General features: G+C 36.6%; 1 protein-coding gene across 1 annotated transcript in view; it reads right to left on the bottom strand.

The window, feature by feature from the left end:
• LOC122555285 (mucin-3A-like) overlaps positions 1-26,585 on the bottom strand; it is a 462,531-nt gene that overhangs the window by 180,148 nt on the left and 255,798 nt on the right. The window contains exons 13-21 of the mRNA XM_043701128.1: positions 23,759-23,851; positions 19,289-19,357; positions 17,933-18,007; positions 16,970-17,062; positions 15,933-15,977; positions 11,685-11,765; positions 8,026-8,115; positions 7,312-7,443; positions 971-1,060 (exon numbers count right to left, since the gene is read on the bottom strand). Of these exons, the coding sequence (XP_043557063.1) occupies positions 971-1,060; positions 7,312-7,443; positions 8,026-8,115; positions 11,685-11,765; positions 15,933-15,977; positions 16,970-17,062; positions 17,933-18,007; positions 19,289-19,357; positions 23,759-23,851 (768 nt within the window). The remainder of the gene's footprint in view (positions 1-970; positions 1,061-7,311; positions 7,444-8,025; positions 8,116-11,684; positions 11,766-15,932; positions 15,978-16,969; positions 17,063-17,932; positions 18,008-19,288; positions 19,358-23,758; positions 23,852-26,585) is intronic.

Below are 26,585 nucleotides of genomic sequence, written 5' to 3'. Positions count from 1 at the left end.
TTGTAAACCTCTATAAAGTCACCCCTCAGCCTCCGACGCTCCAGGGAAAACAGCCCCAGCCGGTTCAGCCTTTCCCTGTAGCTCAAATCCTCTAATATGATATAAAAGCAGACAAAAGAACAGATATTTAACCCTTATTTACATTGATTCATTAAATTGCTATCTTATTTCATTGGTTTATGATTATTTAATAAACTGACAACTGTGATATGTAAAGTAGGTCACCTGGTTTCAATACTCCATACCTGGAGAAAACTGATCATATTTTAGACAATTGTTCTGTTAACAACAAATTAATTTATTTAATAAATTATATCTAAATACCAAGTTTATTTTATAATTTTAACTTGACTACTAAAGAAACTTAAAATTCCTGCAACAATCACTAAGAGGTTTGTTTGGTGAGAGTTCAATTTTGTCCTGTGTGCCATCCTGCTAGTGAACAGTTGCAGGGATTCACTGTTTGATAGTCACCCTGTTATCCTCTAACCCTTACCTGCAGAGAGTAACAGATAAAAATGCTTAGTGTTTACAAAAGGCCTTTAATACTCGCTATAACCAGGTCTCCAGAATCTCTCAATATGATTGAAATTTCACCTCAATTGTTTCATGTAGAACATGAAAGAAACTAATGAAAAGTAAGTGAAAGAAGTTATAAAATTTACAAAACGATTCATCCAGCTGAAAAAAGCAACACACGTTAAATTCAAGTTGATTAAGACAAACGCAAGAAGTATATAATCATTCAAATGTAATTATTAAAATGAAAGGTTCGATGGAGACAAAATGAGAACAAATAAAGCATATGTCAACAAACAGTGGATGACACCTTCAAAACTGGTGTTCAATTTTAGTCGGCATACTTAATAAAAAAGAGTATATTGACCCTACAAAACAGCTCATCCAACCATTTAAATATCGCTTTCTACAATGAATTTCATCACTACATCATACCCATTACTACAACTACCTGTGAATTCTTGGTTGTCCATGGCATCAGATTCAGAGGTCGTACGTAAAGTGATAATATTTGAGATGATGGAGGTTAATATCCCATATTCTGCAATGTAGTTTGGAAAAATGAAATAAGTTGTTTGACTGTATGGGATAAATGACATCAACTGTAGTAAAAGACATTTATACTTGCCATTTCAACACAGTTGATTAATTGTTCAGAAGTGGAAAAGACGTAATGTAATAACCACAGAATGAGTCTGTAAAACTGGTCTAAATGTGAAATTTAACTAGTGAGCATCCTTGACAAAACCATCACAACTTGACTTATTCAACACAAAGTCTACAAATTGAATTCAAAATGAGATTGGGACATCAGTTTTGAGACTTTTGCAATCTAATTTGCTTTCAACAAAAATACTATCTTAACAAACGCCAACTCCTTTGGACTTTCCTTGTTCAGTCAATGTATTTCAGGACATGATCAGCTAAGTAATTACACTGTCATCATAAACCTTTACAGTTGTGAACATTGTTACTTCAACAATGGACAGCTTTTACTGCAGGACTCAGAGAATAATAATTGAGGCTATTTGTGAGTCATGGCATATGTATAGCATCTAGATCAGAGAAAGGTGAATTAAAATGGTTTGTAAGTAATTTATGTTTGAGAGTAAATATTGGAGCAAAGCAATCAACATTTTTGTGACTGAGAATATTAACTGGCAGTATAAATGAAGGCAATTGTTTCAAATGCATACGATTTTGATTAATGATTTTTTTCTTGAACCATTTTGAAACCTTTATTATGTAAAAAGTGTTATATAAATGCAAATTGTATTGGTTTGTGTGTGAAAAATATTATGGTACATTATCCCAAAAGCAAAATTAAGGCATAACTGAACAAACTTAACATTGAAGCTTCAGCTCAGCACTAAAAGTCAAAATTTAACAAAACTCTCAAGTTTGCTTTTTAACCAAAATTTATGCGTTGTTATGTTTTCTTTCAATAACCTCATTAGTGACAGTTTAATACAGAGCTGGGGAACACATGTAAGGCTATTTCATCCTATTCCCTATAACATCAAGTTAAAACAAAGTAAAGACTAAGTTCTTATAAAGAGACGTTTATAAAATAAAGTGGGGCACGGACAGGATGAATGGCCAAGCACTTTTTCCCAGGGTAGGGGAGTCCAAAATTAGAGGGCATAGATTTAAGGTGAGAGAGGAAAGATATAAAAAGGACCTGAGGTGTAACGTTTTCACACAGAGTGTAATGCTTGCATGGAATGAGCTGCCAGAGGAAGTAGAGGAAGCAGGTACAATTACAATTTAAAAGGCACCTGGATGGGCACATGAATAGGAAGGGTTTAGAGGGATATGGGCCAAATGCTGGCAAATGGGACTAGGTCAGTTTAGGATGTCTGGTTGGCTCAGAAAAGTTGGACCAAAAGTGTCTGTTTCTATGCTGTGTGACTCTTTGGCTCTATGAGACTAATGTCTTTCAAATTCTACATTGGATCCGTAAGTTTTCTTCTATGGATGTTTTCTTCTTGGAATCAAGATCTTTCCACATCATAGGAGCAAATTACTGCAGATGCTGGAATCTGTACTGAAAACAAAAATGCTGGAAATCACAGTGGGTCAGGCAGCATTAGTGGAGAGAGAGCAAGCTAACTTTTCAAGTCTAGATGACTCTTCATCAGAGCATTGTTGGTGTGCTCTCCCTCCACGGATGCTGCTTTACTCACTGAACTCCAGCATTTTTGTTTTCAGCTCTTTCCCCACATCTTTCTCCACTAAAGATACAGGACTCAGTCACTATAGCATGTTCCTTAACAGATGCTTCTGAATTCATTGAACAATCAATGCAATTTTCATACTCAATAATCATGGTATTCTCTGCTATTGCTATTTGCCCTCTGTCCACTCTTCTCCCAAGGTGACACTGAGAATCTTTGTTATTTGCACACTGACTCTAACCTAGGATAGTAAATTTAGCTTTAGACTTGATCTAGGCAGCAAATTTAAGGTGGACCAATTTTGTATTGTTATTTGCTACTGTTAATTTGGAATATAATAAATCTTAAAACAATGCATAGAAATTTATGATGCGTTCACTGCCCTCAACTTTAGTTTAAATGTTTTTTTTTACACGCAAGCAAAGTGCAGCCAGATATGTATCTGATTTACTAAATCTAATATTCACTGGTCAAAAAATAAAGCAGAGTTTAAAAAAGCCTGAAGGGAAAAGCAAACCAGTATTTTGCTGTTGGTCCCTTCTAACAGTGGACCTCTGGATCGCAGTTTCAAAACAGATGGCCACTCCCTCACAGGAAGTAAATGAACAATGGTTTTATAAGGACAAATCCGTTTAAACAGCTAACAACAGAACCAATGCTATTGTGACATTAGCTAGCAGAGATCATGAAAAGAAAACAAACTGCTCAGAGATAGTTGGGCGTGGAGGGGCTGAATGACAGATCACAAAAGCAATGGGCGTGGAGGGGCTGAATGACAGATCACAAAAGCAATGTACCTTTTGGGTAAAAGGAGAGACATATAGATAGAGAACAATGTCATTTGACATAGAGCTTTTCAGACAGAAAATTTAGATCCTGCTGAATAGCGTGGATTGAAAAGATAAAAGCAGAGTGACCAATTTATGGGATGGATAAGAAAGAATGGAAGTAAGAATGTAAGAAAGAGAGGAAGAGTCTTTTGAACAAGAGATGGCATAAAGAGAAGAAAATCTCTGTCATGGAACAACAAGATTTATTGGGGGGTGAGGGTGTGCTGATGCATGATATCTGACCTTATGGGAATCATACTGGCCAGCTGCTCTTATGGGTTAAAAAGGACTTTCTCACTCAATGCCACAATAGATCAATCAACATTGCATAATTTTGGAGTACTGTTACTTAAGTTACATGGGTTAAAATAGAATTATCAAAAAGAATGTTCATATAAATAGATGTTTGGTAGTACAGAACTTGAGTATTATTGAAAAAACACATTTTTGAAGCTTTTTTGTCTTGCTCTCATCAGAACAGTTCAGATAAATACAAATTCATGGGGGAAATCAACATTGATACTGCATGAGAGGAGTGTCCTGATTGGTGCACTCTTCATGACAATGCCTCTACCAATTCACACTGATCAACAGTTAACAACCAAGTTGTGTTTTAATTTTCAACCAGTAGATTGACTCTGATTGGTGAGGACCTTGTTCTGAGAAATTAACTATGGAATGGCTGTCAGCTATTTTATGGAGTTTAAACAAGTGCAATGTCTTTACATGTTCTGTCTGTTTGCAAATAACAGGGCCCTATGTATTAATCTATGTAGCTTCTATTACCCATAAGTGTATCACATTGAGCCCAACTGACAATCCTAAATTGGTTGTCAATGTAATTTCTCACATACTCAGGGTTGTCCAGCTTATGTAGACAGGGTGACAGTGATATAGTGCTAATGTCATCACACTAGCAATGAGTCTTGCGCTAATGCTCTGGTATCATGGTTTGAAATCCCACCATGGCAGTTGGTAGAATTTAAAGATATTGATAAATCTAGAATTACAAATGTTTTGGTTGGAAGAGCAGATACAGAAATTAAGTCAAATAAATAAGTGCATCACAAAGCTGAAAACACTGACAAGGGGATAGAAGAACTCACATCATTTAACGTTGGAAGCACACTAACTACAGTAATCTGAATAGGAAAAGAAGCAATCAGGGTAACACACAAAGGGACATGATCGGAATACTTGCAAATGTCAGGAACCATCATAATTTAATAAAGGGCTATATGATGGATTGTGAGAAACCCCTCTGCAACATAAAAGGATGTACACCATTGATACTGCAGATGAGATGATTGCCGTGGCTGGATGAGGTAAGGTGCTTTCAAAGACAGACCAGATGCCACTGTTGCACATCAGGGGCTCCATTAATGGGACAAAAAGGCCCCAGCATGAAGGAATGCGCACCAGGTTAAGGGTATTTCACTTTATAATGCACTAGTAAGAACATGATAAAAACAATGACTGCAGATGCTGGAAACCAGATTCTGGATTAGTGGTGCTGGAAGAGCACAGCAGTTCAGGCAGCATCCAAGGAGCTTCAGGCAACTCTGAAAACTTGTAATAATTACACCTATTCTATAACCAATGAGACAGCAAGATGTATGAGCATATGACTCAAATTGCCATCAGGGAAGAAGTCACTTGGAATTCTGTTTCCCTTGCAGAATAAACCTATTGTTTTGTTTAAACCAGCAATCATCTCCATTTGCAGTATCATTTTGGATTACATTGCAAAGTTAGTCTCAATAATATTTTTATGGTCATCAATAGTGATTTTTTAAAATAAAATCCCATCATTTGACTAATACCCTTTAAGGGAGGAAAATTTATCATTCTTACCCAGTCTAGCCTACATTTGACTCCAGACCCACAGCAATATAGTTGAATCTTAACTGTCCATTAAAATGGAAGGTTTGCTTTCAGACGTTTCATCACCATACTAGGTAACGTCATCAGTGAGCCTCCGGTGAAGCACTGGTGTTAGTGACCTGCTTTCTATTTATGTGTTTAGGTTTCCTTGAATAGGTGATGTAATTTCTTGTGGTGATGTCACTTGCTGTGGTGATTGCATTTATTGTTCTTTCTCTCAGAGGGTGGTAAATGGGTCCAAGTCAATGTGTTTGTTGATAGAGTTCCGGTTGGAATGCTTGTGAGTGTCTCTGTTTGACTTGTCTGGGGATGGATGTGTTGTCCCAGTCGAAGTGGTGTCCTTCCTCATCCTTATGTAAGGATACTAGTGAGAGTGGGTCATGTCTTTTTGTGGCTAGTTGATGTTCATGTGTCCTGGTGGCTAGTTTTCTGCCTGTTTGCCCAATGTAGTGTTTGTTACAGTTCTTGCAGGGTCACAGATGAGAATCCCTAGAAGCATGGCATTCCAACCAGAACTCTATCAACAATCACATTGACTTGGACCCCATTTACAATGTTCTGAGAAAAATAACAGGAAATGACATCACCACAGTAAATGAACAGCAGGTCATTAACACAGTATTTTGTACCTGATTCCTACTACATGATTCAGCATGTATCCATATAATGTTTGTTTGTTTCTGTGTGTGTGCGCATGTAGAAATGGTTATTACTTTTCTGATAATCTAACAGTTCTTTCTGTAGAGCAATGATGCATGAAGAAGCAGAAGAAAGGAGCAAGAGTCGGCTCATTCAACATCTTGAGCCTGCTCTGCCATGCAGTACGATCGTGGCTGAGGTCAATTTCCTAATCTGACCTCCCCTTGATCTGTTTAGCCATACCTATATCTACTTCCTTGAAAACACAATATTTTGGTCTGAACCACTTCGGTGATAGTGAATTTCACAGGTTTACCATTCTTTGAGTGAATAAATTTCTCCTCCTATCAGTCCTAATAGGTTTATCACTTCAACTGGGGTGGCACGGTGGCTCAGTAGTTAGCACTGTAGCTTCACAGCACCAGTGTCCCAGGTTCGATCCAGCCTCAGGTGACTGTTAGTGTGGAGTTTGCACATTCTCCCTGTGTCTGCGTGGGTTTCCTCCCATAGTCCAAAGATGTGCAGGTCAGGTGAATTGGCCATGCTAAATTGTCCATAATGTCAAGTGTGTTAGTCAGAGGGAAATGGGTCTGGGTTGGTTACTCTTCGGAGTGTCGGTGTGGACTGGTTGGGCCAAAGAGTCTGTTTCCACACTGTAGGGAATCTAATCTAAACCTGTGCCTCACTGATGATGTTACCTGGTATGGTGATGAAATGTCTGAAAATGAACCTTCCAGCTCAGCAAGCAAACTTACATCCAGAACCTCAACCTGAGCTACAAATCTTCTCAAAATCCGCTGTCCACTAAAATGACCTAGAAAACTATTCAGTTCAAAGGCAATTAGGAATGAGCAACAAAAACTGGACTGCCAAAATCCCATTAAAACAAAATATTTTCACGTAATATACCAAAATCAAACAACAGCTACATAGTCATATTATACTTGATTTAAGTAGATTTATAAAGGATTCAATATAGAATGAGAATAAAGAACAATGGATGTGATACAATATGTTTTCCGAGCAAACTACTTCATTAAAAATCAACGATAAAACAAAATCAGTTTACGGCTCAAGAAATGTATATTACATAAATACTCTTGTTAATTGTTAATTGAAAATGAAATTTACTGTCAAAATGAATTAAGGAATTCTAATTAATGCTATTATTATAACACATAGCAATTATGAACATATTAAACTATGATATGGTACAGTGAAGAAATCATACATATCTATTTTACATATATTAATGGCACTACCTGGGAATTGTTGGTTATTCATCTTATCAGTTTCAGAAGCAGTATGTGAAAATGAGTCTTTGGTGAATGGCTCCTCATGTTCTGTTTTCATTCCCGGAAAAAATACACCTTTTAACACATCTGAAAACATTTCTTCAAGAGGGAACAAAGTACTCACCATCTGTAGGAAAGCTTAATTTGGCCAAAGGAGCACAATTCATGCAAACAGTCGGCAGACTAAATTTCAGATAAGGAATTGTGTAGCAGCTGCACCAATATACCTCATTAAGCAACAGTGCATAAAATCCATGCTGCAACACAAATAAACATATTTTGCACAGTGTCTATGATCAAAGCAAAAGGTGTTGAAATAGAAGGTACACATAATATTCTACATGATGCAGGTAACCAGCCAAAAAAGACACATGGACAAACAACATATTTCTTCCAAGCAATGATTTGTCTCTTATTCAAATAACATGTTGTACCCATGCAAGGTAGGCTTTACTTATCACTGAACACAATGCTTATAAATGCTCTGCTAAGCCGTTGAGCAGACAATGCACTTTGTGCTGGTGCATGCTCATATGTGACAAATGAACATTTCTGTCAGCAGTGAATAAGCCATTGAGCATACTGTACTGATGTTTATATCTGCAAATAATATGCAAAATGAATATGCTCGTTACAGTAGCTACAGCAAAATTGCTTCCCATGCTGTATTTGCTCAGCTACCTGTGAACTGTTCCGCGTCTGTGACATCAAGTTTGGAAGCCAAATTTGAACTGGACGAAAATGAACTAGTAGCAGAAGGAAACTCAGGTTCTGCAATGTTGTTCACAGAAACAAAAACAAATGTCTGATTGCTAATAATATAGAAATTCATAGCAATTGTGTTAATGATTTTATGAAGGTATGAATGATGGTAAACAACAAAAGACCTGGCCCATCATCCCGCTCCACACAGTTATAATATCTTGTGTATCACAGTGTACACATTCCAACCTCTCCAAAAAACCAACTCCTATAAGACACCTTATACAAAACTCAAGGTAATTTGGGCAACAACTCAGAAATGTGTCCATCGAACAACTTCTCATATTCCCACCCCAACACCACCCCTCAAACATGGTAACTAGTCAAGAAGTTCACTCTAATCATGAATTATTTCTAGTACCTACCTTTTAGAGGAGATAGCAAAGGACAAAAAGTCACCAAATTGATAGTAAGTAATTAAATAAGAATATGCTATCAATTGATAGTATTTCATTTGGCTAAATAAAATGCGCTCTGTCAAAATCTATGACAAATGCATTTTAATCTCGTGGAAAGACTTCAGGTTAAGGACAAAAATATTAAAAAACAGCATCTAAGAGATGGATAGAGTACTGAAAATTCATTCAATTTTGAAATGCATAACTCATCTTGCATAAACCATTTAAAATGATTTTAAGGCAAAGGCATACACTTAAACTGCGATTTTTGGTTTTAGACCCAAAACTTCCTATTGTCTAATAATCAATAGAATTCAACCAATGAGAGCCAATTAAAGGAAACAGAAAGTAAGAAATAAGATTTCAAATATAAACATGAAACAACACTTTTCAAAGAATACTTAATATTTCTTAATCAGGATCCAAGAAATAAATTAAAATAATGGAACCAGAAATATGCCTATCCAAACCACCAAAAGTAAATAGTAGCAATTTACCAACTGAGACACACAGCCAATTATAGGAAACAAAAATTCTTCCCATGTGAAGTAACTGTTTCCTCAGTTAGATGCAGCATATTGGCTAAACAATCTTCCTGGCTGAAATAATGAGCCTGGATTTAATTTAATACTCAGGTAATACACTGTTTTAAAGGAATATCCTGACTACAGATATGCTACTTGACATCTAGCAACAGTCGTATTTCTGGTAAATGCAAAATTATTGATGCAATGTTTCTTCTAAGTTCTACTAATCATAAAATTTGATTTGCAAGGACTTATTCATATTATTACAGTATACCAATCTACAATGTAGGATGCCAATATTTTTAGAGGTAGCACATCTAATTCTCTATAAAACATAGTTCTATGATGCAATTATCAAACTACCAGTGAATAATTACATGTCTGGGGCAACAGGTTTACAAGTTGGATTGACAAATGATACATTGAAGGATCATACCTTAGATTCTGCAATTCATTTTCAAAAAATCAAATAAAACTGACATGCACACTATGACGAAAATCAAATGTAATATTTTTCGGTGATCAAGACATTGTCCAGACCAGTGTAATAGAATGGAGCATAAACAAGCTATGTAACAAGAGTGACACAAAACAGCTTTGAGGTAGCAATGCCACAACGCGAAACAGACATTTAAACTTGACAAAAAACAGAAGTTGCTGGAAAAGCTCAGCAGGTCTGGCAGCATCTGTGAAGAGAAATCAAAATTACCCTGCTGAGCTTTTCCAATAATTTCTGTTTTCGTTTCTGATTTACAACATCCACAGTTCTTTCGAATTTTATTTAAACTTGACAGTCTGGGAAAGAAACTAAGGAACTATTTTGTTCCAAATAGAGAAAAGAAAACATAGACACAGACAACAATGGGCATTCGAGGGCCTCCATTACTATGGATGTTAACTGTAAAACTAGATAACATTTGCTTTGCAGTGGCACTCTCTGCACTCATGCTCAACCTCTCCCCACCCACCCTTCAGTTTATTCTGATACTTTCCTTCCAATGCTGGTATGACATTTTAATTTTCCTATTTTGTACTTTTCTCCCCACCAATTCTCACTATTGCTACTTCTCTTTTTATTACATTCTATTGTTAAAAATTCTTATGTCAAGATGTCCTGTGGAAACACGTAGCAGACCAGAATCCTCAGAAAGAACAACTGTTGGGAGATTGAAGCCAGAAGTGATATTAAAAGGGGAAACAAAAGCAGCAATATGTTTTGACCATGAATGGATGGATAGATATGGTAGCTGCCCTGTTAATCAATGGCTGCTTGAACAGGAAGTCAGCATGCATACAGATGATGTTCAGAAAGCTCAATAGAAAAACTAAGACTTCCACATGGAATATCTCGTGGCATTAATTATTCTAAAGAATAGGATAAATGGGAAGAATATTTTAAAAATTGGAAGAATTGACTTCTATAGTTTTGTTCACATGTAAAAATCTCAGAGGACAAAACACTTTTCCATACTTTGGTTAGGAACTAAAATCGTGAATTCACCAGGAGATACGTCCCAAAGACCAAAAGTAGAGATTGCACTGTAAAGAACTATAGCACTTCAAGTTAGATCAAGAGAGGTTTTCTCATCTTGACCACATTGCTTTACTAGGACCTTTTTAAGCTTTATTTTTCAATCCTTAGCCTTTAATGCTTCCAGCGTGGATTATGTGCAATATATAAACACTATAGCATTCTAAAATCAACGTTATTGGCATGTACTTTGCATATATTATAGATACACACATATACAAGCACAAGCAATGTACTAGAAATGCCCATAATCACTTTGAAAAAGATGCTTGCTATTGTACTGTGAATAAAAGACATTAAAACCCCAAATTCCACAATTCAATATAGACATTGCAAATAACACATTCCAATGCCTAAAACTGTGATTGTAACCATTTCAAATGACTTGAGAATGCATCATGTATAATGCATTGATGCAGTAATACACTGCACAAAAGACAGTCTATGTTTATGGCTTCTCATACAGTGTGCTGCCAATTTCAATAAGGTAGGAACAAAATAGAACTAGAGTTCCTGACCCACAAGCAACCAAAATCAGCCCAGTTTTCCTCCACATCCCTATGGAACCTGTTCAAAATAGTCTGCAGCAAGTACCTGTGAATGGACCATTTGTCTATATATTTTATAAAAAGGAATAAATCATTGGAGAAAGAAAAGAACAAAAATTATTTTTCAAAAAAGGGATGAAACTATAGTTTGTGTTTGACTTTTTGGAAGTGAAAAAGATGCCATTCAATGAATAAATAACAGAAAATGCATTCACTATGCAATACAGTTTTTCAATATTATTCAACCCAAGCAATTGTAAAGACCAGTCAAATGTTGAAAAAACTCTATTATGTAGGTTTCCAATCATCTTTAACTAATTATACAGAATTGTAATTTACTGCATTACAGAACCATTCTTTTGAGAATTTTTAAACAAATGCCGAGTAGGCAAATGCTTGCGAAGTCACTTTGCATACCAAATTACATCATATAGGCACTTCATGCTAACCTTGAAATTTATAACCTATGAACAGGGTAAAAATGATAGCATATAAATGTGCACAGTACACTGAAAATGCATGCATTATTTACACTGAAAGACGTAACCTACATAGCGATGCATCACTGAACTACCTTTGAATTCCTGATTATTCATGGCATCAGGATCTGATGTTGGATGGAAAGATCCACGGCTGGAAGATGGTATCTCAGGTTCTGCAAGTTTTTTTCAAAAGAAAGCAAATAAACACTCTGAACTTACGCACATTAACTTATGCATGACATTTATGGTTGAGTCAAATTGAATAGTATTGAGTAACTTGGCAATGCACAGCACTGTAGGGCAGTGAATTGATGCAACACAAGCAGGCTTATCTTGACTAAGAACAAAAAACAAGTCATTGCAAGCATTCGATAAGATTAAGGAAGATACTTCAGTTCTGCAGAGTAGTGGATGCATGAAATGGGCTTCCAGTCATACAAAACCTGAAGTGAAGTTGCATAATAATTCTTAAAAACAGTTGGATCAAGATTGATATTTCTTTTAGCCAAAAAAAAGTGCTGCCCAGAAGAAATCTTTCCACACTCTGTTAGCGGCTGCAGAAAGTAAATGGGAGGAGTTGTTCTATTGGTTATAAGGAGATAACTGAAATATATGATAGAGGTATGGAATGTGCAGGTATAATTACAAAGAGAAATGAAAGCTCCTCAGTGGAATATAAACACACAGATTATGAGTAGAAGCAGGCCATTTAGACCCTCATACCTACTCAGTCATTCAACAAGGTCACGGTTGAGCAGCTTGTGATTTGAATTCTACATTCCTATTTACCCAATAAATTTTTATGTGCCTGCCTAACAAGAGTCAATCTGTTTCTTAAAAATATTCAATGACCCCCATCTCCACCAACTCAGAGACAGAGAGTTCCAACATCACAGAACTCTCTGATAGAAAAAAAATCTCTGTCCAAAATAGGAGATCCCTAATTTTTAAAAGAGCTCACTAACTCTGCACTCAGCAAAAGAGGAAACATCGTTCCCATGTATACCTTGTCAGGTTTGTTCTGGTTCTTATACATTTCTCATTTTGGGATTTGTTGATACCCAAAAGGAATCTGGGTGCCCAGGTTCATAAGTCACTGAATACTAACATGCAGGTGCAGTAAGCAATAAGGGAAGCAACTGCAAAAGGCTTTGGCTCCAGGGGTAAAGACAATTGTTGCATTTGTGCAAAATTGTCTAATAATTAAGAGAACATGTGAAATAGTGAATACACTTTTGAACTCCATACCCAAGGACAGATATATTTCCCACAGAGGGAAGCAGTGAAGTTTCAGCCCTGGCATCGTGGAACTGCCCTCTAAGGTCAGACTGAGAAGACTAGGCTGTTATTCTTTAGCATTTCGAAGAGAGGAGATCTCATTGAAGTGTACAACAGGATAGATCTAGAAATTATGTTTCTTCTAACTGTGGAGTATAGAACTAGGAACAAAGTCTCAGAATAAAAGGTAGGTCAGCTAGGACTCTGAAGAGGGGGACTTCCTTTGAATCTTTGAAATTCCCTGCCCGAGAGGGTAGTAAAGACTCAATCAATACTTACTTCAAGATAAAATGATAGATGTCCAGATATTAAAGATATCAATGGGCATAGGGATAAAGCAGGAAGATGACAGTGAGAAAATTGGCCACAATCCAGTTGAATGGCAGAACTAGTTTGAGGGGTTTAGATTACTTACTTACAGAGTGGAAACAGGCCCTTTGGCCCAACAAGTCCTCACCGACCCTCCGAAGAGCAACCCACCCAGACCCATTCCCCTACATTTATCCCTTCACCTAACACTATGGGAAATTTAGCATGGCCAACTCACCTAACCTGCGCATCTTTGGACTGTGGGAGGAAACCCATGCAGACACGGGGAGAATGTGCAAACTCCACATAGACTGTTGCCTCAGGCGGGAACTGAATCCAGGTTTCTGGCACTGTGAGGCAGCAGTGCTAACCATTGTGCCACCGTGCCGCCCCTCAATGGTCTAGTTCTGCTCCTGCTTCCTATGTTTCTATGACTTGCAGGGAACTTGTTTGAATGTGTTTGAAAGAGAAAATGATCCAAGTGTTATTGTGCTCATCACTGAAAGTACACAACCAGCATGTTGATACTACAGCTCAAGGGATATTAGGTGAATTAATTAAACCAGTCATCATAACTCAAAAGATACAAATTCTATCTCCATACTGGTTGCTGGTCAGAGAGGATCTACAGTACTGTGTTAACTGTTGGTATCCGCACATCATGAGTGAAACAGTGACCTTGGGAAAGGGATCAGTGAAGAACCTCAAAAATGAATCTTAGCTTAAAGAGCCTCAGATACTGATGCAAGTTTAAAGACCTTGCATGTCTATTATGGAATAGGGCAGATTTCTTCATCAGTTATCCTTCAAGTTGAGCATGATATCTATTGAAGATCACATGTTTCTTCATTTGACAATAGGCTTATTTCCTACCAAGACTCTTTGTCTACATGGGGCAGGGTACCTCATGAGTTACTGGAATCCAAAGTGCAAGATTTGTTCTTTTTCTGTCCTTTTCTGTCACTCTGCATCACTGTTAAGGCATTAGGACTTGAAGTATAGCAATTTGATGGATAGATTAGTGACTGTAGAAAGCTCCTCCCAATCATTAGTGCTAATGTTATCTGGTTCCAAGAAGAGTTTCAGTGCATTGCCTTTTTGTGCTTCCTTGGAATATTGGTCATTTGAGCATCAAGAAAGACAGACTTTGCAGGGAAAATGATTGTTACCCATGTGCACTCAATGACCAGTCCATTGAAGTAGTGGTTTGACAATCCTTCCATTGAATGCGGAGAATGTCGCAGAGGCAGTGCTGAAAGAATTTCTCCAGTATTCTTCCATGTGAAACACAGTCCAGGTCTCATTTCAATACAGAAGGATAATAATGACAACTGTTCAGTGCACAAAGACTGCTTTCAAAATAAAAACTCAGTATGTCTGGCAGAAACTTCAGTTCCAAAGAAACATCACATTGGACTCAAAATGTCAATTCTGTTTCTCTCCACACAAATGCTGCCAGACTTGTTGAGTTTCTCTCGTACTTTCTGCTTTTATTTTTGATTTTCAGTATCCACAGTATTTTGTTGTTGTTTCAAGTGGACAGTTCTGAATTCTCAGTCATGTCAATTTTTCCTGGAATTCCTCAATGACAGTTTTATATTGTAGAGGACCAAGGGACATGTTTGAAGTATGTAAGAATAGAAATAGATTGAATGATGTGTGGCCTCTCTTTCCTTAGGGGTAATGAGTCTCTGGGATACATTGCAAGCTGGTGTGTCCTTGAAGAGATATACATATTGGTGCCTGACATGGGGCAAAGATCACATCATGAAGAAAGTAAGGAAAGATAACACTTGTTCAATGTAATTGCCCAGATCAGATTCTATTGGAGAAAAACTTTCCAAATTTTCTTTCTTTCTGATCCTGGGTTTCTTTTTTCCTCTAGGTTTTTGCCTCTCTAAAAAGATTGCAAATGTATTTGGTTCATGGTGGATTGATGCATAGTTTCCAGTTATTACAAATGTAGGGAAGGCTTGATGGACCAACAGGTCTTTTCTTGCAGAGTATTTGATATGTTTGCTCCTGTTTCAGTATCATTGTGTAAACACGCTTGTAGAAAGTAAACGTGGTCTATGAATCTCCACATCACGATGCTTGAACTATATTATGAAGAGAAAGAGACAATGGAGAAGAGCACTTTTCTTATGGAAACTACAGAAAGTAAAGGGCAGATTAATATATATGCCATTTTAAATCATCAATGGATAAATTCAAACACCATTGGCTTTGGCTTGGACATAGACTCCACCTTTCCCATTTGGTGAGACAGTCACAGTATGGAGACATCTACAGAAAGATACAACTAACTAAAAGTGGGAGGGATAGAATTATATCTTGGAAGTGAATATGAACCAAGCAAATACAGTATTTTGTAATATTCCACCAAATTTGTTGACTTTGACTCATTTACATGCAAGATTTTAGTGTCCATGTAATACGCTTCATGCAAGCGCACTGATTAAATAACACGAGATAATCACACCATTTATTGGCTCCATAACAGTGCATTCAATTAACTCTTAACAGCCAATTATGATGACAAATTGACTTGCTCTGTAAAAGCATTTTTTATACATTGTGTAGTGGACATGCAGCACATCAGGTGCCAGAACACTCAGTTAATAATATCCAAATCCTTAGAAGCTGCAAAAGCATTAGAACTGACAGTTGTTGGTATATAAACAAATATACAACATGCATTTTGCTGCAACTAGGAAAAATCTGACATTCAGGTTAACTCTTTTTCCAACTACCTGAGAACTTCTGGGTTTCCATGGGATCTAAAACAGATGTTGTGCCTGAAGTAAATAAAAATTAACTGTTGAAGGATTTTACCTGAATTTCTGTATGATACATGGAGAAAACAAATTACTTTCACAAATTATTTAAATAAACTAACATAGCAAGTTTAGTACAGGAAGAAATCATAACATAGAGAATACAGGTCACATTATCAAAATAAGGCTGGCCAGAAATAATTTAAGTTATATTCTAAGCAATTAACTTAGTAAATAGGCATTAAAGCTTACTACTGATAATGATTAATTAACCACATCTTTAAGGAAATGTTTTGACTCAAAAAATGATGAGTTCAAAACAGCAAGTCCACACATTTAACTACATTCTTCATTCAGCATCCTAACAACAGAAGCTGAAGAGTGAGATCAGAAGGAAGGGTCACTGGACCTTAAATGTTAACTTTGTTTTCTCTCCACAGACATTGATTGACCTGCTAAGTTTCTCAGGCAATTTCTGTTTTTGCCGCTGAAGAGTTATATGTGCAGTCATGTGATCAAGGACGTGGTTGTCAAACTGTGACTAGCTGTCACTGGCCTTTGCAAAAAGGAAGTTTTGTGCTTGATCACCATTTTGTTGTCTCTCAGTTCCAATACTAGGTTGTCACTGACTAATGTTTAAATAATTATATTTCAGAACATGCTACAAGAAACTTTCATACCATGATTATCGACTAAAATTTGTCAAAGAACAGATAAAGAAAATGTATTTTTTCCCAAGAGGGAATTTAATAAAAATGAAGATACTTCAAATCTGTGAGGTTTTCATGCTCTCTAATTGACAAAATGGCTATAGTAACTCCTATCAAAATACTTTAATATGCAAAATCTCAAATCTCAAGAAGGCTCAGGTATATTGTGTCAAAATGTAATTTCACCAGTTGAAAAAAAATGAAAATACACATAAGATGCTGCAAATTCATTTGGAACAGATCACAAATAATTCATCACCACTCACAAAATCATCTTTTTTAGAATGTTATTATTGGAACTACCTGGGAGATTCTGCTTGTCCACAGCAGTATGACCAGAAGTTGTACTTAATATAGTGAATGGCAAAGTGGTAGAAGGTGGTGTTGTCACAGGTTCTGTAATGCATTTTAGAGAAAATATATTGAAACAGTTTGCTGATCAAGCAGAGAAACTGACATCATTGGAAAAAGAATTTATCATAAAATTAACTGGAAGTGGAACCTAATTTGCATTTCAACATACAAACACTATGTACTGACAAGTGTAATAATAACATATTGGCCAATTCATAGAACATCCTGTTGTTTACTAATCAGGCTAGATGCTTAAAAAGATTCCAAATTTAATTCCATGAATTGTATTGCAATCTTGAGAGTCCGAATGCAGTTCATGCAAGTGAACAACTAGAATTGCATGAACTGGACCCAAGTCTCTTTGATAGCAATACTTTAAAGCATAATATGGGACAGAAGATGTGGATTTAAATACGTGATCCTCCGTACTGCTGAATAGCTGGTCTGCGTTGTGTTTCATAGGAAATGATAAGCAGGGGATCGGCAGATGCTCCACATAGGGAGGATAAAGAATCTATACCAGACCATTCCTTCAAACCTTCCTGTAGTGCATCCAAATAGCATTGGTGAAAATCTTAACACAGTTTACCCCATCCATCTTCTCATCCACATGCCATGCGTTGAAAACAGGATACATTGAATCAGTTCAAAATAGTTGAAACATAACGCACCTAAATAAAATTGATACCATTTTATGAACCAGAAAAGTAGCTTGAAAAAAGAAATGACTTGATCAGTTGTCCAGTGTTGCAATAAGTATGATACATTAAAATTTACACTTCTATATTCAATGTTACATCTAAAGTTTCAGTCATGCAAAACAAGCAAACAATGATACATTCATAAACATAATAGTACACACCATATTTAATGAAAATAACACACCCAGGCTTTTCCAATAATTGAAACTACCTGTGGGTTGCTGCTTATCCGTGGTATCAAGGTGAGAAGGGGGGCTTGGAGTGAGGAAAACTGGTATCTGAATTTCTGCAATGGTTTTCAGAAAAGAAGTATAAAATTATCCAAGACACGAAACGAAGCCGCGTTATTAGAATACTGATGGCTCCTCCACATGTGTGATAACTTAAGCTTGACAATAACAGATGCAAATTCTCATTATTTGGCCATAACAAGTTAGGCAGAATCTCTGGTTGTTATCAAAGAAATTATGGCACTCAAATCATGAAACACATTGCCAATGAAAAGAGAAATTCATACTGCATACACGCCATGTTACTATATAAAGCCATGCAACGTTACACAGAGAAATACAAATGTCTGGAAGGTGACACTATATTTCCCTTTTCCCATGGTGAGTGGGGAATATTATAACTGAACAATATGCTTAAATCAAGTTTGATGATTGACAGAAAATACATTTCATGCAAACATCACTGATGGACTAGTTACAGAGCATGTTTCCAAAATAGTACCATAAGCACATTGGAAAATGAATTCAAAGAAAGAATAGATTAGAGGATATTTTCTTTGTTAGCTATTTGCGGTGGCGTTGTGAACACAGAGATAAAAAATCAGTTATGTTTTCATAACAATAAAGAAACAGCATACACGTATTGCCAAGTGGTGTTGGGTATTGATTACATGATACACTTCATGCAAACATCAAATTGCCATATGCTTGATATACTGAAAAGATGCAAACAAATAATTCTGGTTTTTAAACATTTTTAGTCAACTTTTTAAATGACAACGGTTCAAATAAAACAATAAATCCTAATGTTCTGGCAAGTTAAGAAACTTCATGTCAAAACAATGATTAATTTCTTTCAGCGAGATCCAAAAGTGATTGGATAGTCATTTGTGTGAACTCCATGCTAGACAGCCAAAGGTTAAGAGTATTTAGATTACAATGCACCTATTAAATATTTCAAATAAGTTGTACAATTCTACATGAAAAATAGTGAGAAGTAAAAAGAGGGAAACAAATAATTGTTCTGTTACAAAGATCTGTGCTTAAAACATTTCTGTAAACTTTAGAAGTTTTTACCTGTGAGGAAAATCACTCAAACTGCTTTCAATCAGCAATTTATAATCTTAAATTATGAGGTCAGGTTCTATCAAATTAAAAAATGTCTATATAATATTTTGATTCAATTCTAAGTATTTGGAAGCAATTCTTCAGAATTTCATTTACTTCCATGTCCATATACGTACGTATATAAATTACCAACGTAAGCATAATTTTAGCAATAATCCTGATGAAAAATATCCCTGCATTAACTATTTGAAAAATACTTCTGAACTTGCCTGCTGGATCAGATTTAGGCACAGGTTTTGATGGGAAGGATGGACTGACTGATGATGGCAACTTGGATTCTGTAATTAATAATTGGTCACATCATTAAAAATAAAACTAAATTGCTACATCCTTAAAATTAGATTAGCCTTGAAATTCTGTGGCGTCTGTCTTGATATACTATTCCAGCAGAAGATCTGCAACAACTCACCTCCAACCCTCCACCAAAAAATGATGGAAACCTGGTATCCAGGTTTCAATTAGTCCTCTCAGGACATTACAACCGAACTCTAGTACAACATCCACAAAATTTCAGGACCAATATACAGATGACTTGTAAGAGTAAAGTGCCTTGATAACAAAAATATTTTCAGTAAGTACAATAGCTTCCTAAAATATCATTAAAGCAAAATAATTACCAAAATCAATCGGTTATATTTCACAAAATGCCATTGAATTCCATGCAACAGATTTTCTGTTTATTCGTTAATCTAAACTTTATTTGCAGCCAGGTAATAACAAATCATGATGCACATGAGAATGCATACATGTTATTTTGCACTGGTAGAATCCATCAATATAGATATCCACACAGTACATGTACACAAGAATCTGACCAAATAACAGCTGTCATTCTTAGCACAGGTACAGAGGGACTGAGATCCCACACCCACAATGTACCTGAATATTTGATCAAATATTTAGTAAGGTAAATTTTCATTGGTCACATAATAAATGAGTTTGGACCCTTACAAGTGTAAATGAAGTGCCCAATGACTGTTTAAAGTTCCTGCCAAAAATTGGACAGTGATGAATGTAGGGAGCTATGGTTGCTAAATTGGCTAAATCAAGTACACACTACAGTGCCAATTGCACTGAGCTGGAACAACTGGGTAAATAACTAGATGCAGCATCAGCTAATTAGCTAGGAAGTGATCAGGGTTTAAATTCCTCCTTTGTATTTAGCAGCTCTTTTAATATGTAATATATAGTTCGGATAGGACCTGACTCAAGCTGTAATAGGTTTGGTACAATAGCTTCATGGTTACATAGTGGTAACAGAACAAATGGCATCCATTATAATGCATCAACATTTTGCTTTGGAAAATGTTTGCAATGGCAATCAGTATTAGTTCAGAAACAAATCCAGAACTGAACAAAGCCACTATTCAACTCAGCAATATGTGTGTTATATAAATTATCAACTACTTTGGCTCGTCTCAAATGTTATAATCTGAACTGGGAAATTACCAATCCCCTTTGCAATTACTGATGTTTCATTATTCTTGTATACTGCTTCAAAAATCACTTATTTCCCATGTAATGTGGCATATGAAACGAAAAACATACAGAATCCTTGATGTGATCTGTACCCTGACAGTTCGTACAAGAATATTTATCTACACTTGACTCAAGACACTGAATGGAATTCCTGACGGGGTTCAGCCATTTGTTCAATGTAACTCGATGGAAGTTACAGATGGTTAACATGCAGGCACAGCACGCAAACATGTCGGTCTATATTATAACAGAATTTGAGTAGAACAGCATAGATCCCTTACTATTGAGACCACATCTGGAATAATATGTGCAGTTTTGGCCTCATGATCTATGGAAAGATGTGTCAGCAATAGAGGGAATGCAACAAAGTTCACCAAACTAATTCCTTGGATGGAAGGAATTCTGTTTAAGGAAAGGTTAAATAGAGTGGGTCATAATTCTCTGAAGTTTAGGAGAATGAGAGATAATCTCATTCAAAGTCTTACAAAGATTGACAGAATGGACGCAGGATGGGGACGTTGAACCAAGATACACAGTCTCAGAATGAGGGGCAGGTCATTTACAATTATGAAAAGGAGAAATTGCTTCACTCAGAAGGTCGAGTCAATGTAACTCTCTGCCCTCACCTTTGCTCTGGATGTAGAATTTACTAAGTGTAATGTCATAAGGCCTTTTAGGATCATGTATATTGGCCATTCAAAACATTGGGGTGAATTACTTGTGCAGTAGTAATTGGGAAGCTGTACCCACAGTTATAGCCACTGATGGACCTATTTTGTAGATGCCCATTTAGACTCAAATTTCCTTATGATTACACTAGGATACACTGGAATCTGAAAATGTGGATACATGGCTGGAAATCAATGGAAACAAGGAAAGTTCGGAGCTTATAAAATTGAAATTATCTACCCATCAGCACAGGTCATTAGGAGCAGCAGGTTTAATTTATTATTGCAGAAGCATGACTTGTACTACTGACACTATAAAATACACTCAAACAAACATGCATAATTTCCAATTATATCTATATTTAGATCTATCTATATTTGTTTCCTGCCCTCCAAACTTTCTTGGCTTAATTTTACATCTGTTTCCAACCAATGAGGAAATTTGCATGTATGGTTCTTTAACCTGGAGGCAGACCTTGACTGAGATACATTCACTGATCCATAGATTGGTGAAAGAACAAGGAAAAAATGTGAATACATCTTGAGCTCAAGTGTTCTTGATCCTTTATATCAAGTACAATATTTGCTTTATTCCCAGATTGTACCAGTCTCTAAGTAAAAGTACACAGGAATTTTCCACCCTGTATCAGATGCAGCAATAGTGGCTTTAAAGATCAGAATTGCTGAAAATAGTAAGCAGCTTTCCAATAGTAATACTGTAAGATGAGTGCATATGTGTAAATTAGAGGCACATTTGAAATAGTAAGCAAGGTCATAGAAACGAGCCAAATTGAATTTGCAGTAAGACTTCAAGAATTTAAGCAAGATAAGCAAATAGGGCATGTTATTTTTGATCTAATATTCTGCAATGAGTAAACGTTAATTAATAATCTTTTAGTAAAGGGGACTCTTGGAAAGAATAACTATGATTGGATTAGATTACTTACAGTGTGGAAACAGGCCCTTGGGCCCAACAAGTCCACACTGACCCGCCACCCACACCTAACACTACGGGCAATTAAGCACGGCCAATTCACCTGACCTGTACATTTTTGGACTGTGGGAGGAAACCGGAGCACCTGGAGGAAACCCACGCAGACATGGGGAGAATGTGCAAACTCCACACTGTCAGTCGCTTGAGGCGGGAATTGAAACCCAGGCCTCTGGCGCTGTGAAGCAGCAGTGCTAACCACTGTGCCACCGTGCCACCCATGATACATGATAGAATTTTATATTAAGGTTGAAGGTGATTTAATTACTTTCAAAACTAGTTTCTTAAAACAAAGTAAAATATGTAGTAATAGTGGTGAGTCAGTCAAGGGAGAAAATGACCTAGAGCAATTTGGTAAATATATAGGAATATCAAGGTAATACAACGTAATAAAATTTCAAATTAAGATTGAGAAAGACAAAAAGTCAAGTCATGGAGGTGGAATTAATTTTGAGGAAAGGCAATTAAACTAGAGAAGGTAAATGGGAATATAAATATTGACAAGCAATGGCAAACAATAGCAGCAGAAAAATATTTACAAAGGTGTACTTTTAGCGACAATGGGAATTACAAGATAAACTGAAAAAGGAAAAGGCAGTGAAATGATAGAAATATAGATTAATTGCTTTACCTAAATATTTGTTAGGATGCAAACAAGACTCACATGACAACTGAAGAGGAGTTCAAAACATTGCTGAAGGTTATTGAGAAAGTAAATATAAAGCCCATGTTTTCTCATCTATTCATATTGAAAGGAATTAGGAAGCGGCATTATTATGAAAGCTTATCAAAACAGAACCAGGAATTTAGTGCCAGAGGATTGGCAGACAGCAAACATGAATTCTACATTTAAATGGAAATAGAATAATTCCAAGGAAGTATAAACTAATTAGGTTAACATCAGTGCTGGAAAGACAATAGGGTACTTACTCAAAAGTAGCAGCAAAATACAGAGAAACTGGAGATATAACAAACAACAATCAGCAAAGATTTCAAAAGGCAAGGGCATGCTTGACTAAATGTGTCAAATTATTTCAAGTAGTAATAGAAAGATTTGCCAAGCAAATGCAGTTGAGTAGTAGTTTTAGATTTTCAAATGGCTTTCGATAAATTGCCACATAATAGACAAGGAACAAATGGTTAAGGGACAAGTAGATGAATGGACTACAAGTTGTCTACAAAATAGAGCAAAAAGGGGGTTAGGAGTAGTAATTTATGCTGCCAGAAAAAAAGCATTGATGAGACTTACTAACAAACTATTGTGCACCATTTACAAAAATGATTTTAACTAAGGAGCTGAAGTTCTACATTTGTGGAATGGGCATATAATTGGAAAATGAATTGCAATATATACTTTATTATGAGGTAATACATTTTGTTAGGAAAATAAAAGGTACACATATCTATCAAAAGCAATTCTAATACAGTGTGGAGTAAAGACATCTAATTTTAAAAACTCACAAATGATAAACAACAAACTTCTTTTCTGTTAGCTGTGTATTCAGAATGTTCATCAGAGTACTGAGAGGCCAGAATATTACCTTTTGTTGTTAATGGTTTCACTTTTGATTTTTCTTTTGCATTCCTCATCTTGCCACTTTTCAATGATGGTTTAGTAACAGTGTTTGAAGTCTCTGCAAAGTATTACATAATTATTTGAGAAATTACAAACCAAAAATATTATTGTTGAAAACCACATTACTAAGATCCTAATTGATTGTAACATGAGACAAGTCAGATCTCAGACTGAAACCTTACTTGATAGATAATAAGTTTTATGTTTGAAATTTGGTTACCAAGGTGGTCAGTCATTGAACATATTCACAAACAACATAAGATAAAAATAAAAATAGTTAGAACATAAAACAGAAGTGTCTGGAGAAGGATTCAATGGAGGTAAATTAAAACAAAAAACTGTAAATACTGGAAATCTAAAACAAAACCAGAAATTACTGGAGAATCACAGCAGGTGCTGTGATATCTGTGGATAGAAAGTAGAGTTAATGTTTTGGGTCCAGTCACCTTTCATCAGAACCTTTCATATGTATATATTTCAGAAAGATTTTGATATAAACAGCAAGAAGAAAGATTCAACCCTAATGCTAGCATTGAGCTTTTCAGATACTCAACCACAGATAAGTATCTTCACTTTAAGATTTCTTACTCAACACTACCTGTATATTCTCAGTTCTCTCCCAGAGATAATTAAAAACAGATTTACTCACTGACACTTTCCAGCATTTATCTTTCAACTATGGAAACAAGTTAAGACTCCTTTTCAGCAGTGATGACTTGAAGATTTCTCTTAGTCTGGAGACTACTACAAAGCAAAAGTCAGCCCTTCCACTGATAATGACTTATCTTCTTCAGAACTCCAACTGCTAGTGAGCCCTGATCATTTGTTTCTGTACATCATAAAATTCAACCTTGTTAACTCTCCATTGAGCTGATCACATCATTTAGCCTTGCATGATTTTTCGGAAAGGTTGTCTTGAGATCACCATTTCAAATTACTTTCTGACCCTTTCTTTAAAAAAACCATTTTCTCAGAACTGAAATCTAAAGTCTATTTCACTTTCACTTTTGAAGTCAAATTCCTAAATAGTGACATATTACAAACTTTCATCACAACTTGCATCCTCACAACAAAAGTATCTGAAAGAAGTATTTTTATTTTCTGTAAAAATGTCCTTCGAGAGCTAATTACATCTTATTTCGATACACTGATGTATGAAGAGAGACAAGATTGGTTACGACTATAGTCACTGAAGTTGAGAAGAATGGTGCCCGCTGGGGCTGGGATGGGGGGTGGGGGTGCGCTATCTCAGAGGCCTATAAAATTCTAACAGGACTATACATGGTCAATTCAGGAAGGATCTTTCCAATGAATGAACTCGGGGTTACAGTTTAAGGATACAAGGTAGGACATTGAGGACTGAAATGAGGAGAAATTCTTTTAGCCTGTGGAATTGTCCGTCACAGAAAGCAGATAAGGCCAAAACACTGAATGTTTTCAACATTAAATATAGTTCTTAGGACTGCAGGGGTCAAAGCATATGCGGAACAATTAACTGAGTTGGATGATGAGAGACAGTGCCAGAGACCCGGTTCAATTCCCGCCTCAGGCATCTGTCTGTGTGATGTTTGCACATTCTTCCAGGTCGGCGCGGGTTTCCCCTGGGTTCTCCGGTTTCCTCTCACAGTCCAAAACATGTGCAGGTTAGGTGAATTAGCCATGCTAAATTGTCTGTAGTGTTAGGTGAAGGGGTAAATGTAAGGGAATAGGTCTGGGTGGGTTGTGTTTAGAGGGTCGGTGTGGACTTGTTGGGCCAAAGGGCCTGTTTCCACACTGTGACTAATGTAAGATCTAAGATGATCATATTGAATAGTGGAGCAGACTCCAAGGGCCAAATGGCATAGTCCTACTTTTATTTTCTATGAATCTATGAATCTTTCCTACTATTCTCTTTGGCCTACTGAAATAACTTAAGACCTGTTTGAAGCTCTAGTGGTCTGGAGATTTCTTTTCAGCCCTGACAGTCTTAAGATTTCTTTCTAAGTCTCTCAGTCTGGAAATGTCTCCAAAATAAACTCTGCCCTTATGCTGGAATGACTTCTCTTCCTCAGAGCTCAACCTGCTTGTGGCCCCTAATCATCCACTTCTCTCGAGTCATAGTCACAGTCATAGAGATGTACAGCATGGACACAGACACTTCAGTCCAACCCATCCATGCCGACCAGATATCCCAACGCAATCTAGTTCCACCTGCCAGCACCCGGCCCATATCCCTCCAAACCCTTCCTATTCAAATACCCATCCAAATGCCTTTTAAATGTTGCAATTGTACCAGCCTCCACCACATCTTCTGGCAGCTCATTCCATACGCGTACCACCCTCTGCGTGAAAAAGTTGCCCCATTTGTATGTTTCATATCTTTCCCTTCCCACCCTAAACCTATGCCCTCTAGTTCTGGACTCCCCCAACCCAGGGAAAAGACTTTGCCTATTTACCCGATCCATGCCCCTCATAATTTTGTAAACCTCTATAAGGTCACCCCTCAGCCTCCAATGCTCCAGGGAAAACAGCCCTAGCCTGTTCAGCCTCTCCCTATAGCTCAACTCCTCCAATCCTGGCAACATCCTTGTAAATCTTTTCTGAACTCTTTCAAGTTTCACAACATCATTCCGATAGGAAGGAGACCAGAATTGCACGCAATATTCCAACAGTGGCCTAACCAACGTCCTGTACAGACGCAACATGACCTCCCAACTCCTGTACTTAATACTCTGACCAATAAAGGAAAGCATACCAAACACCTTCTTCACTACCCTATCTACCTGCGACTCCACTTTCAAGGAGCTATGAAC

This window comes from Chiloscyllium plagiosum, chromosome 12, assembly GCF_004010195.1.
Source record: "Chiloscyllium plagiosum isolate BGI_BamShark_2017 chromosome 12, ASM401019v2, whole genome shotgun sequence".
Classification (NCBI taxonomy): Eukaryota; Metazoa; Chordata; class Chondrichthyes; order Orectolobiformes; family Hemiscylliidae; genus Chiloscyllium; species Chiloscyllium plagiosum.
Note: the sequence above shows the minus strand (reverse complement) of the source record. Positions and strands in the feature narration are given on the sequence as shown.